This window comes from Neomonachus schauinslandi, chromosome 8 (genome assembly GCF_002201575.2).
Source record: "Neomonachus schauinslandi chromosome 8, ASM220157v2, whole genome shotgun sequence".
NCBI lineage: Eukaryota > Metazoa > Chordata > Mammalia > Carnivora > Phocidae > Neomonachus > Neomonachus schauinslandi.
Genome location: NC_058410.1, coordinates 121,163,575 through 121,180,444, shown reverse-complemented (window position 1 = coordinate 121,180,444; position 16,870 = coordinate 121,163,575). Strand labels below are relative to the sequence as shown.

General features: G+C 37.8%; 1 protein-coding gene across 1 annotated transcript in view; it reads left to right on the top strand.

Moving 5' to 3' along the window:
• GMDS (GDP-mannose 4,6-dehydratase) overlaps positions 1 to 16,870 on the top strand; it is a 665,383-nt gene that overhangs the window by 305,352 nt on the left and 343,161 nt on the right. Inside the window, exons 5-6 of the mRNA XM_044917292.1 lie at positions 14,685 to 14,877; positions 15,720 to 15,824. Coding sequence (XP_044773227.1) covers positions 14,685 to 14,877; positions 15,720 to 15,824 — 298 coding nt within the window. The remainder of the gene's footprint in view (positions 1 to 14,684; positions 14,878 to 15,719; positions 15,825 to 16,870) is intronic.

Sequence of the window (16,870 nt, the reverse complement as noted above, 5' to 3'; positions counted from 1 at the left end):
TATTTTCAGACCACAATGCTTTGAAACTAGAACTCAATCACAAGAGGAAAGTCAGAAAGAACTCAAATACATGGAGGCTAAAGAGCATCCTACTGAAGAATGAATGGGTCAACCAGGAAATTAAAGAAGAATTAAAAAAATACATGGAAACCAATGGAAATGAAAACACAACTATTCAAAAATCTTTGGGATGCAGCAAAGGCAGTCCTAAGAGGAAAGTATATAGCAATACAAGCCTTTCTCAAGAAGCAAGAAAGGTCTCAAGTACACAACCTAAGCCTACACCTAAAGGAGCTGGAGAAAGAACAGCAAATAAAGCCTAAACCCAGCAGGAGAAGAGAAATAATAAAGATCAGAGCAGAAATCAATAAAATAGAAACTAAAAGAACAGTAGAACACATCAACAAAAGTAGGAGCTGGTTCTTTGAAAGAATTAACAAGATTGATAAACCCCTGGCCAGACTTATCAAAAAGAAAAGAGAAATGACCCAAATCAACAAAATCATGAATGAAAGAGGAGAGATCACAACCAACACCAAAGAAATACAAACATTTCTAAGAACATATTATGAGCAACTCTATGCCAGCAAATTAGATAACCTGGAAGAAATGGTTGCATTCCTAGAGATGTATCAACTACCAAAACTGAACCAGGAAGAAATAGAAAACCTGAACAAACCTATAACCACTAAGGAAATTGAAGCAGTCATCAAAAATCTCCCAAAAAACAAAAGCCCAGGGCCAGATGGCTTCCCAGGGGAATTCTAGCAAACATTTCAAGAAGAATTAATACCTATTCTTCTGAAACTGTTCCAAAAAATAGAAATGGAAGGAAAACTTCCAAACTCATTTTATGAGGCCAGCATTACCTTGATCCCAAAACCAGACAAAGACCCCATCAAAAAGGAGAATGACAGACCAATATCCCTGATGAACATGGATGCAAAAATTCTCACCAAAATATTAGCCAATAGGATCCAACAGTACATTAAAAGGATTCTTCACCAGGACCAAGTGGGATTTATCCCTGGGCTGCAAGGTTGGTTCAACATCTGCAAATCAATCAATGTGATACAATACATTAACAAAAGAAAGAACAAGAATCATATGATCCTCTCAATAGATGCAGAAAAAGCATTTGACAAAGTACAGCATCCTTTCTTGATCAAAACTCTTCAGAGTATAGGGATCGAGGGTACATACCTCAATATCATAAAAGCCATCTATGAAAAACCTACAGCGAATATCATTCTCAATGGGGAAAAACTGAGAGCTTTCCCCCTAAGGTCAGGAACGCGGCAGGGATGTCCACTATCACCACTGCTATTCAACATAGTATTGGAAGTCCTAGCCACAGCAGTCAGACAACAAAAAGAAATAAAAGGCATCCAAATCGGCAAAGAAGAAGTCAAACTCTCACTGTTTGCAGATGATATGATACTTTATGTGGAAAACCCCAAAGACTCCACCCCAAAACTGCTAGAACTCATACAGGAATTCAGTAAAGTGGCAGGATATAAAATCCATGCACAAAAGTCAGTGGCATTCCTATACACCAACAACAAGACAGAAGAAAGAGAAATTAAGGAGTCGATCCCATTTACAATTGCACCCAAAACCATAAGATACCTAGGAATAAATCTAACCAAAGAGACAAAGGATCTGTACTCAGAAAACTATAAAATACTCATGAAAGAAATTGAGGAAGACACAAAGAAATGGAAAAACGTTCCATGCTCATGGATCGGAAGAACAAATATTGTGAAGATGTCAGTGCTACCTAGAGCAATCTACACATTCAATGCAATCCCCATCAAAATACCATCCACTTTTTTCAAAGAAATGGAACAAATAATCCTAAAATTTGTATGGAACCAGAAAAGACCCTGAATAGCCAGAGGCATGTTGAAAAAGAAAAGCAAAGCTGGCGGCATCACAATTCCGGACTTCAAGCTCTATTACAAAGCTGTCATCATCAAGACAGTATGGTACTGACACAAAAACAGACACATAGATCAATGGAACAGAATAGAGAGCCCAAAAATGGACCCTCAACTCTATGGTCAACTCATCTTTGACAAAGCAGGAAAGAATGTCCAATGGAAAAAAGACAGTCTCTTCAACAAATGATGTTGGGAAAATTGGATAGCCACATGCAGAAGAATGAAACTGGACCATTTCCTTACACCACACACAAAAATAGACTCCAAATGGTTGAAATCAGACCTCAATGTGAGACAGGAGTCCATCAAAATCCTAAAGGAGAACACAGGCAGCAACCTCTTTGACCTCAGCCGCAGCAACTTCTTCCTAGAAATATCGCCATAGGCAAGGGAAGCAAGGGCAAAAATGAACTATTGGGACTTCATCAAAAGCTTTTGCAAAGCAAAGGAAACAGTCAACTAAACCAAAAGACAACCGACAGAATGGGAGAAGATATTTGCAAATGACATATCAGATAAAGGGCTAGTATCCAAAATCTATAAAGAACTCATCAAACTCAACACCCAAAGAACAAAGAATCCAATCAAGAAATGGGCAGAAGATGAACAACATTTTTCCAAAGAAGACATCCAAATGGCCAACAGACACATGAAAAAGTGCTCAAGATCGCTCGGCATCAGGGAAATCCAAATGAAAACCTCAATGAGATACCACCTCACACCAGTCAGAGTGGCTAAAATTCACAAGTCAGGAAACGACAGATGTTGTCGGGGATGCGGAGAAAGGGGAACCCTCCTCCACTGTTGGTGGGAATGCAAGCTGGTGCAGCCACTCTGGAAAACAGTATGGAGGTTCCTCAAAAAGTTGAAAATAGAGCTACCATATGATCCAGCAATTGCACTACTGGGTATTTACCCCAAAGATCCAAAAGTAGGGATCTGAAAGGGTACGTGCACCCCGATGTTTATAGCAGCAGTGTCCACAATAGCCAAACTGTGGAAAGAGCCAAGATGTCCATCGACAGATGAATGGATAAAGAAGACATGGTATATATACACAATGGAATATTATGCAGCCATCAAAAGGAATGAGATCTTGCCATTTGCAATGACGTGGATGGAACTGAAGGGTATTATGTTGAGTGAAATAAGTCAAACAGAGAAAGACATGTATCATATGATCTCACTGATATGAGGAATTCTTAATCGCAGGAAACAAACTGAGGGTTGATGGAGTGGGGTTGGGGTGGGAGGGATGGGGTGACTGGGTGATAGACACTGGGGAGGATATGTGCTCTGGTAAGCGCTGTGAAGTGTGCAAGACTGTTGAATCTCAGATCTGTACCTCTGAAACAAATAATGCAATATACGTTAAGAAAAAAAAAAAAAGAAGAAGAAGGTAGCAGGAGGGGAAGAATGAAGCAGGGAAAATCGGAGGGGTAGATGAACCATGAGAGACGATGGACTCTGAAAAACAAACTGAGGGTTCTGGTGGGGAGGGGGGTGGGAGGATGGGTTAGCCTGGTGGTGGGTATTGAGGAGGGCACATTCTGCATGGAGCACTGGGTGTTATGCACAAACAATGAATCATGGAACACTACATCTAAAACTAATGATGTAATGTATGGGGATTAACATAAGAATAAAAAAAAATATCTATCATATCCATTGGTGAAAAAGTCACATGTGGTGCTATTATTACTACCAAGGATTTTTCTTATATTCAAAATTGAGAGAAATTCTAAATTTCGGATAGAATTTGGTAAAAATGAAAGTGTGTATTTTTTTAATCCAAATTAATATGTGCCTCCTTAAATTCTATCCATAGACCTTGTGGTCCTTGGTTAAACATCCCAATGTAATGAATTTCATGAAGTAAGCTTGCTGTTTATTTTGCTTATGTATAAAGAATCTCCGCAAGTTTTTTTTTTTTTTTTTTTTTATTTATTTATTTATTTATGTGACAGAGAAAGACACAGCGAGAGAGGGAACACAAACGGGGAGTGGGAGAGGGAGAAGCAGACTCCCTGCCGAGCAGGGAGCCCGATGCGGGACTCGATCCAGGGACTCCAGGATCATGACCTGAGCCGAAGGCAGTCGCTTAACCAACTGAGCCACCCAGGCGCCCTCCGCAAGTTTTGATCATGAAAAATTGGATAATTATTTCTGATTCTATTTTCTGATATAAAAATCATTACAGGTTTTTCTGTGTTTATCACCAGCTGATACAACTCTGTACACTAGAAAAGAAAAAGATGTCTGACATAGCTGATTTGTGATAATTGGAGTCACAAAGTATTTTTAAATTAAGATTTTCTACAAAACTAAGAGATTTGTTTAATTGTTTTCTTTTTATCAAGTTGTGGCCTTTCTTAAATGAGAAATCAAGAAAAGTTTTAAGGAATGGGACCAGATATTCTTAGAGGATACAGAATATGGCAAAGCATTGTATTTGAGGTGTTATTGCTGAAGTGGGGGAAAAAAACCCATTTCGGAAATGAAGATTTTCATACTGAAGATACGTCCTTGGGATAGCTGAGCTTCCTTTTGGTATTAGTAAATGGGAGGATTTATAAGATTTAGTAAGGCATTACCGTGTGGTTGATCTTCCACAGCAGGAATTGTGCTCTTCAAGAAAGCAAAAACTTCAGAAAACTCCAAGTGTAGAGTACCATATATCTTTTCTACTCTGATTAGTAGAAGTTTCAGTTTGCCTTTATGGGTAAAAATGTTAACTTGTGAAAAAAAATTAATGTTAGTCATTCGTTCGTTCAACAGATCTTTTCATACCCTACTTTGGTAGTAAGCAATAAGGATGACATATGGAAAACTCTGGTCCCTACAGTGTGGGAAGTGGACACAGACAAAAGCAGTGTGGTGTTGCAGTTGACTCTCATCAGAGTTCTTACAGAGCATGGTGTGTCTAGGGATTGTTCCCTTGTTCTGTATAATGAAAGTTCTGATTCCCTATGGGAGTCCTTACTCTATTTAGAGGATTTCAAAAAATTAATGGAAAGTACATATTAATTTACGTTGAGCATACAAAGGTAAACAAAGATGTCACATTTGTTTAGTCTGGCAGGAGTTTATCACTTCAATGAAGTAATAACCTTATGATTATTTGATGCCCCAATTTGTAATTATAAAAGGTTTTGAATAAAAATATAAGTACAGTAGAATAAGGAAAAATCATATAAAATCAGGTTTATAAATGTGAGGAATAAAAGTTTCTGAGTTGGGCCTTGGCTGGGCTGGGAGCAAATAGAGCTGAGACTGGGACCGTCGTGCACAGTGAGAAGCCCTGGTAGAAATGATGCTGCTCCTCTGTTCTGGAACCATTGTTGCCTCGTCAGTGCCTGCTAACCGAACTACAGACCCACATAGAAAGCCTGTTCCAGAAAGGCCTCTACTGATGTGTACAAAATTAGTACCTTCTGTTTCTTGTCCTTTTCTCCATCGAAACTGGAGACTTGTTATTTCCCAAACATGGCCAGTGCATTTTCCCTCCCTTTGCTCGTGCTGGCCCATCCATTAGAATGCTTCACATCCCTCCATCTGCACTTGCTTATCTAGGCCATCTCCTCCCTGATCCCTTCTTTGATATGTCCTTGTCATCTCACCTCCTTTAAGTCCTTGTCCCCCACCTGGCTGCATCCATTACCCGTAAAGCAGGTGAGGGAGACAGGGGTCTGTTTCTTTTCACCTTTGTATTTCCTATAATCAGGACATGATGCCCTGCTACTTAGGGAAGGTGCTTCTAAAAGAGGGATGCACCCTCTCTAGATCCCCTCGAGGAAGCCCTTCCTGCCCACTGACCTGCAGTTCTTCTGATCCAACTCTTATTGTGGCTCTATTAAAACAGATGGTCTTCGAGTCCTAGCTGCTACGTAAATGCCAGCTTTGCTGGATTTCTGCTGAGAAAGACCGATGCATGGTGGAAAGTAATGTTTTATTGTTGTTCTCATTGATTAATAACTTTTGCTTGTAGATTCAAAGTCTTGAGGAACAGTAAAATAGTGCAGCTACTTGTGTGGTCTTAGGCATTTCCAGCCTACTGATATTTTGAGCCTCCTTATGTCTTGAAAGCAAATGTTAGAGGAAGTGTTCTGGTCTCTGATTATCTTTTCCCACATCTAGTTCTTTTTTCACACCAATCTTTGTTCTGAGGCAACATGTTTATTCAGGAAACTTTGGCTCATTCACTGAGATTTTAAAAATTTCATACAATTCGTATGTGAAGTTCAGTCTATTTTTAATTGTACAGTAAGGTCATTGAGGAATTATATGCCCAAACTTCAGGTTTAATGCCACCTTATTCATTCAAGTAATATTTCTGAAGCAACTTCTATGTGGCAGGGACTCTTCTAAGTAATAGGAAGCATGAGGGGTTTTAGGCCAGCTAGAAAAATGAAGACACGAGCAGTCTTCATTACAGTCAAACGTGCTGAGTACTCTGAAGAGAAGCATGCAGTGAGAAGATGGAGTGAAGGGAATTATTTGTTCTAGATGGCAAGGTCAGGGAAAGCCTTGTGAGGGAAAGAAAGGAGGGGAGCGAGCCGTGCAGATATCTGGGGGCAAAGTGTTCTGAGTAGAGGGGAGAGTGGGGCTTGCTGGGAGCATTGAGAGACCTGTGAAGCTAGTGTGGGGGAAGGTAGGGAGTGAGGCTGGAGAGGCCACGTCACGTGGGACTTGGAGGCAGCATCATTGAACCATAAGGGCCTGGAAAGGCAAATGACATATGTGGTCTAGGGCAACATATATTACAAATAATTTTGTGTTTCTTTAAATTCCTCCATAAAATGTTCTTTTTGGGGCGCCTGGGTGGCTCAGTTGGTTAAGCGACTGCCTTCGGCTCAGGTCATGATCCTGGAGTCCCTGGATCAAGTCCCTCCTCAGGCTCCCTGCTCGGCGGGGAGCCTGCTTCTCCCTCTGACCCTCCCCCCTCTCATGTGCTCGCTCTCTCTCATTCTCTCTCTCTCAAATAAATAAAATCTTTAAAAAAAAAATTTCTTTTTGTTTCAGCTGAAAAACCTGAAAGAAGTAAGGCCTTATTCATCAATTTGTTATGAAATTCTCTTCTACTATTTTTGACATATTTTTCCTTATTAGAATTGTTATTGAAATAGGTTTTTCCAATTCATTTTACTTTAGAAGATAATAGTTCTATTAGTATTTGTAGGGTAGTTAAATATATTTCATTTATTTTGTTACAAGTAAGTAGAGCTTTTCTTCAAATGGCTTTTCATTTTTAAATTTTGATGCATTTTGACCTGTGTGCCACTCTAGGGAATTTAATGGTGAACAGAAATAGTCAAGGTCCTTGCCCCTATGAAGCTTACAGTCTAGTGTATATGTGCAATGGGGACTATTTTTGTTTTTTTTTCATTCATCTCAGCTTTTGCTTTTAGTAGATTTCAGAATTCTAAATGTGTACTCTTTAATCCATATTTTGAGGTAAGAGAAAGTATGAGGGAGAATCTGTGGGGTAGTTTTGATAAACTATTCATTCTGGACATTCTCTGGTGACTAAAGCCATCTGCCTCACTACAGACTAAAAAAATTAAATCCTAAGCTAAGGTTTGGTGCAGGGTTATTCCCTAAGTATTCTCATTATGAAAAAGAGAAACTAGTCAGCATAAGAGAATAAGGATCGGGCGCCTGGGTGGCTCAGTTGGTTAAGCGACTGCCTTCAGCTCAGGTCATGATCCTGGAGTCCCTGGATCGAGTCCCGCATCGGGCTCCCTGCTCGGCAGGGAGTCTGCTTTGCCCTCTGACCCTATCCCTTCTCATGTGTTCTCTCTCATTCTCTCTCTCTCAAAATAAATAAATAAAATCTTAAAAAAAAAAAGAGAATAAGGATCAACGTAAGAGTAAGTTTGAACACTGAAAAGCCCACTGAGTGAGGCAGTGGACCTCACCTAAAAAATTCCAGAATGATTCTTAATCAGCAGTCTCTCAGGAAATATCCAAGATCTCAAGTTCAAGGGCTGGAATGTTCTTGGGTAGGGAATCACAAAGTGTGGCATTTCTGACCTCAAGTATTCAATTTTGGTGATCATTTATAATAGGTAAAAATGGGAGCACTCCAATCACCACCATATGGAAACCACTCTACTAATTGGACACAGTTCATGTTCTCTTATAATAATCTAATATTAATAACATTTTAATTGTCATCAATAATACATTTTTCTTGTCCTACTGGGTTAGAATGTCCTTCAGCTCTGTTCAATTCTTATATGGTTATAAAATGAACATGAACTTATAATGACTTTGAAGAGGCAAGGGGCTTTAAGAATAGTGGAATTATCATTGTTATTTGCTTTATTTGATGTGAGGCCTACCACAGTGAACCCAGGCCTCCCGTGATAATAGTCTGATACAATTAAAACACTTCTAGAATTTACATTCCAATCTGCAGTCTGTGTAGAATTTCAATGCATACCTTCAGTTCCTGTCTGAGTCCCACACAGACTTTTAGGGACCATTTCTAATTTTCTTTTTGTTTCAAGAAAGGCCACGATTTACCACTCATATATGACTGAGGATAACTCTGAGGATATCTGTTTATGTCTTTGAATGTGATAAGAGCAATTTGCTTAACATTTGAACTTGAATTAACTATTTTCCTTTGACTCTAAATACTTCTGTGTTTCTATAAGGCTTTAGTACTCTTCTCTGAGACTGTCCTGATAGTGCGTTACAGATGAGTATATCCCGCTACAAAGTCTTTGGCTATTTCAATAACCCATTTCTCCTACACTGACTTCATTAATTATGGTCTAAGATGGTTCTCCTTTACTTTGAATTTTACCTCTTTATATAGTGTAGTGTTTAACCATTAAACCTTTGTCATAGTTGTTATACTAAAGCGTTGAAATTTATATAGAGTTTTGTCCATCTTGCTCTTTAAAATTTTACCTGTTTTAGTACTATTAAATTATCAACCTTTTCTGTCACTCTGGTAGCCTGTTTTTTTTTTTTTTCCTACTGGTTTTTGTATTTTTATTTTGGTATTTGTATATTTGACACTTAAATTCCTCATTAGTTTACATGCTGTTTTCATTCAACAAATCCTATGTCAAGCAGTTTTCAGGCATGAGGGATACTACAGAATACAAGATAAAATCCCTGCCCTCAAGGAGCTTACCGTTTGATGGAGGAGATAGATAATAAATAAGTTCACAGATAAAATATTAAAATGAAGAAGAAATGAAGCAGTGTGCAGGCCTGGACAAACAGAGATGACAAAGCATTGGTGTTGTAGATAGAGAGGAAGGCAAAGTAGGCTTTTATGAGGGGTGACATTTGAACAGAAATAGGGAAGGAAGAAGAGAGATGTTGAAGAAGGAAGAGCGTGCAAAAATAGAGGGGACACAAATGTAAAGGCTTGAGGCAAGAGTTGGCACTAGTCTGGGGACAGCAGAATGGCCAGAGAAGTGGGGTCATTAGTGAGAGAAAAAAGTGTAGGCGATGAGATGGAGAAATACCTGGGGGCCAGGTGGGAGGAGGACTGTAGTTGAACTAGTAGTCACTAGGCTACTGCTGTAGGCCTGGTGAAAGGTGATGGCAGCTTACATAAGGATGCTGCAGATGGAAGTGGGGAGAAGGGTGATTTCTGTGAATGCTGAAGGATGGGGAGTCAGCCATAAAGCCCACGTTTTTGTTTTGAACAGTAGGTTAAATGGGGACCATTTACAGAGAAGGAGAGCTAAGGGAAGAACTTTGGTGACAACATCCAGAATTCTGTTCTCGGTATAAGTTTAGTATGTGGCTTCAACACTTGGCTGCAGCCTTCTGTGCCTTCAGTTCTAGTGCTTAATTGTTGTTGGGATTAAATAATATGTATATGCAAAATGCTTAGAATGTGTCTGCTCAATATTGAGTACTCAACATATGCTACCTTTTCTTTTCATGTAGCTCTTTAGATAGTTATGTACCTAAATGAAAAAATAGCCAAACAAAAGGAAGAAAACCCAACATTCTCTTTGCTGTTGAAACTTATGATTCCATCGAAAAGACTCCAAATGTGATTGGATATGAATTTATACATAAAAAAGATTTAAAATACTGGCTTGGCAGATCCTTAGTGTTAGAAAGGATCATCAGTCATCTAGTTCAAGGTTTTCTCATATGCAGTTCATGAATCCTTAGAAAATGTAGGCAACACGGCAATTCTCTGGGTGCATGTACACTTGCACATATGTGTATTTCTGTTTCTTGTCAGAGAGTCTGAGGCTTTCATGACACCCTCACAGAGTCTGAGTCTCAGAAAGGCCAAGCCCTGCTGCTGGTGAGCACCATTCCATGAACAGAACCCCAGATTTGCTGCTCCTGACTTCTGGTGTGACTTTTATCAAATCCTTCTCTCTAAACCTCAGGACTTCTTTTTATTTCTCCTAGAATTGTTATAAAGCCCCAACAAAAGCACTTTTGAATCATAAAGTGTCCTCTAAATGTACAGCTGTGGCACTGAACTGTGAGAAAACTGCAGCTAGGCAGGGTGCTTGAGTGGTCTGCTTGAGAGCTGACAGCAGAGCCCTGACACCCCCATCTCTCAAGGCCCGCTCAGTGCACTGGCCCCTCAATAAGGGGCCACAGCTTTTTTTGAGAACAAAATGGCCCCATACCAAGACCATTCAGTGGAAAAAGCATAGCCTTTTCAACAAGTGGTGCTGGGGTAACCTGACATCCATGTGCAAACAACTAATTCAGGCCTCTAACCCATAACATACATAAAAATTAGCCAAAACTGGATGGAAGACCGAAACATAAGAAACCTATAAAACTCTTAGAATAAAACATAGGAGTAAATCTTCATGTTCTTGAGTTCAGCAAAGCATTCTAAAATATTACACCAAAAGTACAAACAACAAACAAAAAATTAGATGAATTGGACTTTTCTACTTCATAGGACACCATTAAGAAAGTGAAAACTGTTTGTACACCTTAAATTTATACCATGTTATATGTTAGTTATATCTCAATAAAGCTGGGGGGAAAAGTAAAAAGACAACTCTCGTAACGGGAGAAAATTGCAAGCCATGTATCCGGTAAGAGATTTTTATCCAGAATATACAAAGAACTTTCATAACTCAATAATAAAAAGACAACCAATCTTAAAAATGGGTAAAACATCTGCATAGACATTTTTCCAGATAAGATATACCAATGGCCAATAAGCACATGAAAAGATGCTTAACATCATTAGTCATCAGGGAAATGCAAATCAAGACCACAATGAGAAATTTGTGTGGAACCATGATAACCAAAGCAAAATCTTGAGAAAGAACAAAACTGGAGGCATCATGCTTCTTGATTTCAGGCTGTATTATAAAGTTATAGCAATCAAAACAGTATGGTATCAGCATAAAAACAGACACATAGATCAGATGAACAGAATAGAGACCACTGAAATAAACCCATACATAGATGATTGATAATTTATGATTAAGGATTCAAGAATATACAATGGCGAAAGGACAGTCTCTCCAATAAATGGTATTGGGAAAACTGGACAGCCAGATGCAAAAGAATTAAACTGGACCACTTTCTTACACCAAACACAAAAACTTACTCAAAATAGATTAAAGACTTAAATGCAAGACCTGAAACCATAAAACTCCTAGAAGAAAACACAGGTGGTAACGTCCTTGACATTGGTGTTGGTGATGATTTTTTGGATCTCACACCAAAAGCAAAGGCAACAAGAGCAAATATAAACAAGTGGGACTACATTAAACTAAAAAGCTTCTGCACAGCGAAGGAAACCATCAACAAAATGGAAAGACAGCCTACTCAGTGGGAGAAAATATTTGTAAATCACATATCTGGCAAGGGGCTAATATCCAAAATATATAAGAATTCATACAACTCAATAGCAAAACAAACAAACAAAAAACCCCAAATCAATCTAATTTAAACATGGGTAAAAGATCTGAATAAACATTTTTCCAAAGAAGACATACACATGGCCAAGAGGTACACAAAAAGGTGCTCAACATCATTAACCATCAGGGAAATGCAAACCAAAACCACAATGAGATATCACCTCACACCTGTTAGAATAGCTATCATCAAAAAGTCAAGAGAGAGCAAGTGTTGGTGAGGATGTAGAAAACAGGGGACCCTTGTGCACTGTTGGTGCAAATACAGGAATGCACTGGTGCAGCTACTATGGAAAACAGTATGGAGTGTCCTCAAAAAATTAAAAATGGAACTGCCATAAGACCCAGCAATTCCTAAGGAAATGAGAACACTAACTGGAAAAGATAGCTGCATCCTCATGTTCATGGCAGCATTACTTATAGTAGCCAAGATACACGAGCAAGTTAAGGATCCATCGATGGCTGAAGGGATAAAGTAGATGTGGTATATGTGTGTGTGTGTGTGTGTGTGTGTGTACTATTGTTTATATATATACACAATGGAATATTACTCAGTTATAGGGAAGAAAGAAGGTCTGCCATTTGCAACAACATGTAAGAATCTTGAGGGCATTATAAGTGAAAAAGGTCAGACAGAGAAAGACAGCTATTGTATGATTTTACCTATATGTGGAATCTGAAAAAGGAATGGAGAAAACAAACATGCTCATAGATACAGAGTTGCCAGAAACAAGGGAGTGGAGGTGGTGGACAGTAGGTGAAATGGGTGAAGGTAGTCAAAGGTACAACTTGTAAAGTGATTGAGTCATGGACATGTATAGTATGGTGACTGTAGTTAATACTGTATTGTATTATTTGCAAGTTGCTAAGAGAGTAGATCTTGAAGTTATCAAAAAACTTTGTAACTGTGTAGTGATGGATGTTGACTTATTGTGGTTATTCATGATATATAGATAAATATACATGATACATACATTCATGATATATACATAAATCATTACATATACTTGAAACAAAGATAATATTATATGTCAATTATACCTTAACAAGACAAAAGAAAACCCCAGTGATATACAGTTTCACACTCCCTTGGATGTCTAAAATTAAAAAGACCACAGTAAGTATTGGGTAGGGATGGAACAGTTAGAATACTTATTTACTGCTGGTGAGAATGTGAAATGGTCCAGCCACTTTCAAAAAGAGTGTGGCAGTTCCTCAAAATGTTACATGTTGTATACAAATGGTACGTGTCCAAGAGAAATGAAAATATGAAATCAGTCACAAAAGGCCACATATTATGATTCCATAAATATGAAATGTCCAGAATAGGTCACTGCATAGATACAGGAAGTAGGTTGGTGGCTGAGGGGTTTGATGGGAAGATAGCAAGTGATTGCTAATGGGTACCGAGTTTCTTCTGGGGATGATGATCACATTGTGGAATTAGTTGGTGATGATGATTGCACAATGCTGTAAATATACTAAAAGCCAGTGAGTCGTAAACTTTAAAAGGGTGAATTTTATGGTATGTAGATTTTATTTGAAAAGAATAAAGTAACCCCAAATTGTGCTTTCTTGGCTTTGAAAGATAGGGCATGAAACATACTTCTATCCTGTTTTATCTCACAACTGCCGTGAGTTTTACTGACAGGCTTAGATGACAAGGGTGTAGTGGTCTTGAGTCAGGTCCGTGGTCAGCTGTCACCTAAGTTCCCTAAATACCCTGTACATAGACAAGGCTGCAGCTTGTGCACAGCTGACACTCAGGACTAGCAGCAGTGTAGGCCAGTAACCTCCTCACCCCAGAGCCGGGTTTTTCCAGGTGAGGATTGAGGTCATTCACCAGGCAGCGGGGAAGCATCTCTGCATTGTGCCCAGCTGTATTTGGCCTGTAAATAAACCAGCAACAAAGATTTTCAGCCTTACTATTTTGGGACATTTTAATATTAGGTTAACTTGTTTATTATGTTTAGACATAGTTTAAGAAAAAAACATATCAGTCACATTTATTTTTAAGGAATATGTTAAGAAACTGCAAAATACTGAATTATTCCTTAACACCCTCTTTTTGGAAATCATTCAATTTTATACATTAGCATCTTACTATATTCAGTGTGTCTCATAATTAAACGATTATATATACATGTAATATAGTAAAAAGTAATTCTTGTATTTTAATTAAAAATAGAAAATAAAACAATCTTTTAAAAAATCAACTGTGTCTAAAGCACATGTTCTCAAACTTCTCCGACAGTAAAAGTCAAATGAGACTCATTATAAATGTGGATTTTCTAGGCTTCCATCCCCAAGAGATTGGTTCAATCTGAATTTTTAGAAACCCCCCAGATGATTCTAAGGAGCAGGGTTTACACTTTGAGAAACACTGCCTTAGGGACTTCAGCCTAGAATTGTTCTTCATTGGGGCACCTTGGTGGCTCAGTTGGTTAAGCATCTGCATTCGGCTTAGGTCAAGATCCTGGAGTCCCAGGATGGGGCCCTGCATCAGGCTTCTTGCTCAGCGGAATTTGCTTCTCCCTCTGCCCCTCACCCCGCTTGTATTCTCTCTTGCTCGCTCTCTCTCTCTCTCTCAAATAAATAAAACCTTTTTTAAAAAAAAAAAGAATTGTCTTCATTTTAACATAGGTAATTAATAGGTATTTCTTTAGATATTTTCAGCTATTTGATGTTAGAAATAGATGACATTTACACTCTTATTCTGCTATTAGAAAATAATATTTTGTCACAAGCATAACATTTCTAAGTATGTGAAATGTAAGATGTGTTTGTTATCACTGTCAGCATCTTTGTTGCTGCTACCCATTAATGTGGTACTGTCTTCACCTGTTATTTGCAGATTTCTTTTGACCTGGCTGAATATACTGCAGATGTTGATGGAGTTGGCACTTTACGGCTTTTGGATGCAGTTAAAACCTGTGGCCTTATCAACTCTGTGAAGTTCTACCAAGCCTCAACAAGTGAACTCTATGGGAAAGTGCAAGAAATACCCCAGAAGGAGACTACTCCTTTTTATCCTCGGTCACCGTACGGTGAGAATGGGTACAACCTTGTGTATGCGCCATGTTCTCTTGGCCTGGGGCATTCATGTGCTTCTGCTTTAATTCCATTCCTGTCTCTCGTCTAAAGTCATTTGACTGCGAGATTAACATTAAGATTAGACTAAAATGACTAGACATGGGGAAGCATAACGTTATACACTGCTCACTCTATAAATATTTGCTGCCATTGCCCCCAGGGTGAAATTACCACTTCACTTCAGTGATCCATGTTCATCCAGCCCTTCCATACACATCACTTTGAAAGGAAAATGAGACCCACATGACTTTTTTTATGTAACTGTTGTGAGATTTGCTGAAGTGATAGGTTTCGTATGTTTTATTTCCCCAATGGAAGTTTCTCTGGGTTCAAATATTTTTAAAAAAGGGGGGTCTGTTACATCTTATGTATTTGTAAAAAGAGTATTCATGAAAGACTTAAGTGATCAAATTTTTAAGCATCTAGAATATTAAGATTTCATATTTTTTCTTCACTTTCTAATTCCTTAAAACTAGGAAAAAGGAAATAAGACCTTAGGTCAACTTGATACATTGCACACGCTATCATCAAATCAGTTAGATTGTGGAAGACAGAACTGTGGATATTACAAAAGTAAAAATAATCTTAAATATTTTCTTGTGCACATGATTAATTGGCAAAGGAACCTTTAGTCTTTGGCTTTGACTCATATTTTTCTAACTTAATATATTACACATTAATTTTTGCAAGTTGTTACTGTTTAAGATGAGTGAAAATCACTGTCTTTTATAATAAGATACCACCTTTTATAATAATAACTGTCTTTTATTTGCTTTTAAAAAAATTTTTCCAACAGGGGCTGCTAAACTCTATGCCTATTGGATTGTGGTGAACTTTCGAGAGGCATATAATCTCTTTGCAGTTAATGGCATTCTCTTCAATCATGAAAGTCCCAGAAGAGGTCAGTAAATATGTTAATGGACAAGACAATTTCAGACTTTAACAATAACTAAAAAAGTTGTATGTTAACATTCTGCATATGTACTGTATAGACTGGGGAAAACGTCACATCTACTTTTAACTACAGTTGGCCCTTGAGCAACAGGGGTTTGAACTGCACAGGTTCACTTTTACACGGATTTTTTTAGTACAGTACTATAAATGTATTTTCTCTTATGATTTTTTTAATATTTTCTTTTTTCTAGCTGTTTATTGTAAGCATACAGTATATAATATATACACAAAATATGTGTTGATCAACTATGTTATTGGTAAGGCTTCTAGTCAACAGTAGGCTATTAGTAGTTAAATTTGGGGGAGTCAAAGTTATATGCATATTTTCTACTGCATGGAGGGTCACCACTCCTTACCCATCCATATTGTTCAAGGGTCAGCTATATTATGAATGTCAGAAGTGGTAAACGAAGAAATGTAAATCCAGATTTAATTACTTAGTATGTTTGCTAGGTGTTTTATTCAACATGAAAACTATTTTACCATTTTCATTGGTAGGTCTTATCAAGCACGTTTTCAACCTAAGTATTAGGAAGTTTCCAAATGAATGGAAAGGAATAAGTAGTATACTAATGCTTGTTTCCAGAAGTCACTCTCATGCATGTAGACTCAACTTGTAGAATTTATATATTTTTTTTACTTTGAGTCTGTTAGATATTCAGTATTTTTTCTTTATATTCCATTTAAAGAGACATCCAGAAATAACTGTGCTTCTAGAGTAAATATTAAATTAAATTTTAAATCAGTGCTTATATTTAGAATCATTATCAATTTTTTTCAGAAAACCATATTTTGTTTGTATTGGCTTGTTTGCTTTTCAGAGTTGCGACTGTTAGCAACATGCTAGCTTTTCTGTTTCAAATATTAGGTTTTAAATAAGAAAATATATTCTTATCATTATTTCTGATTTGCTGAAGCATGAGAAATCTTTACAAAACATGTGTACTCTTCACAAAATGAAAATTATCTGTACAATCTAATTCTAAGATGTTT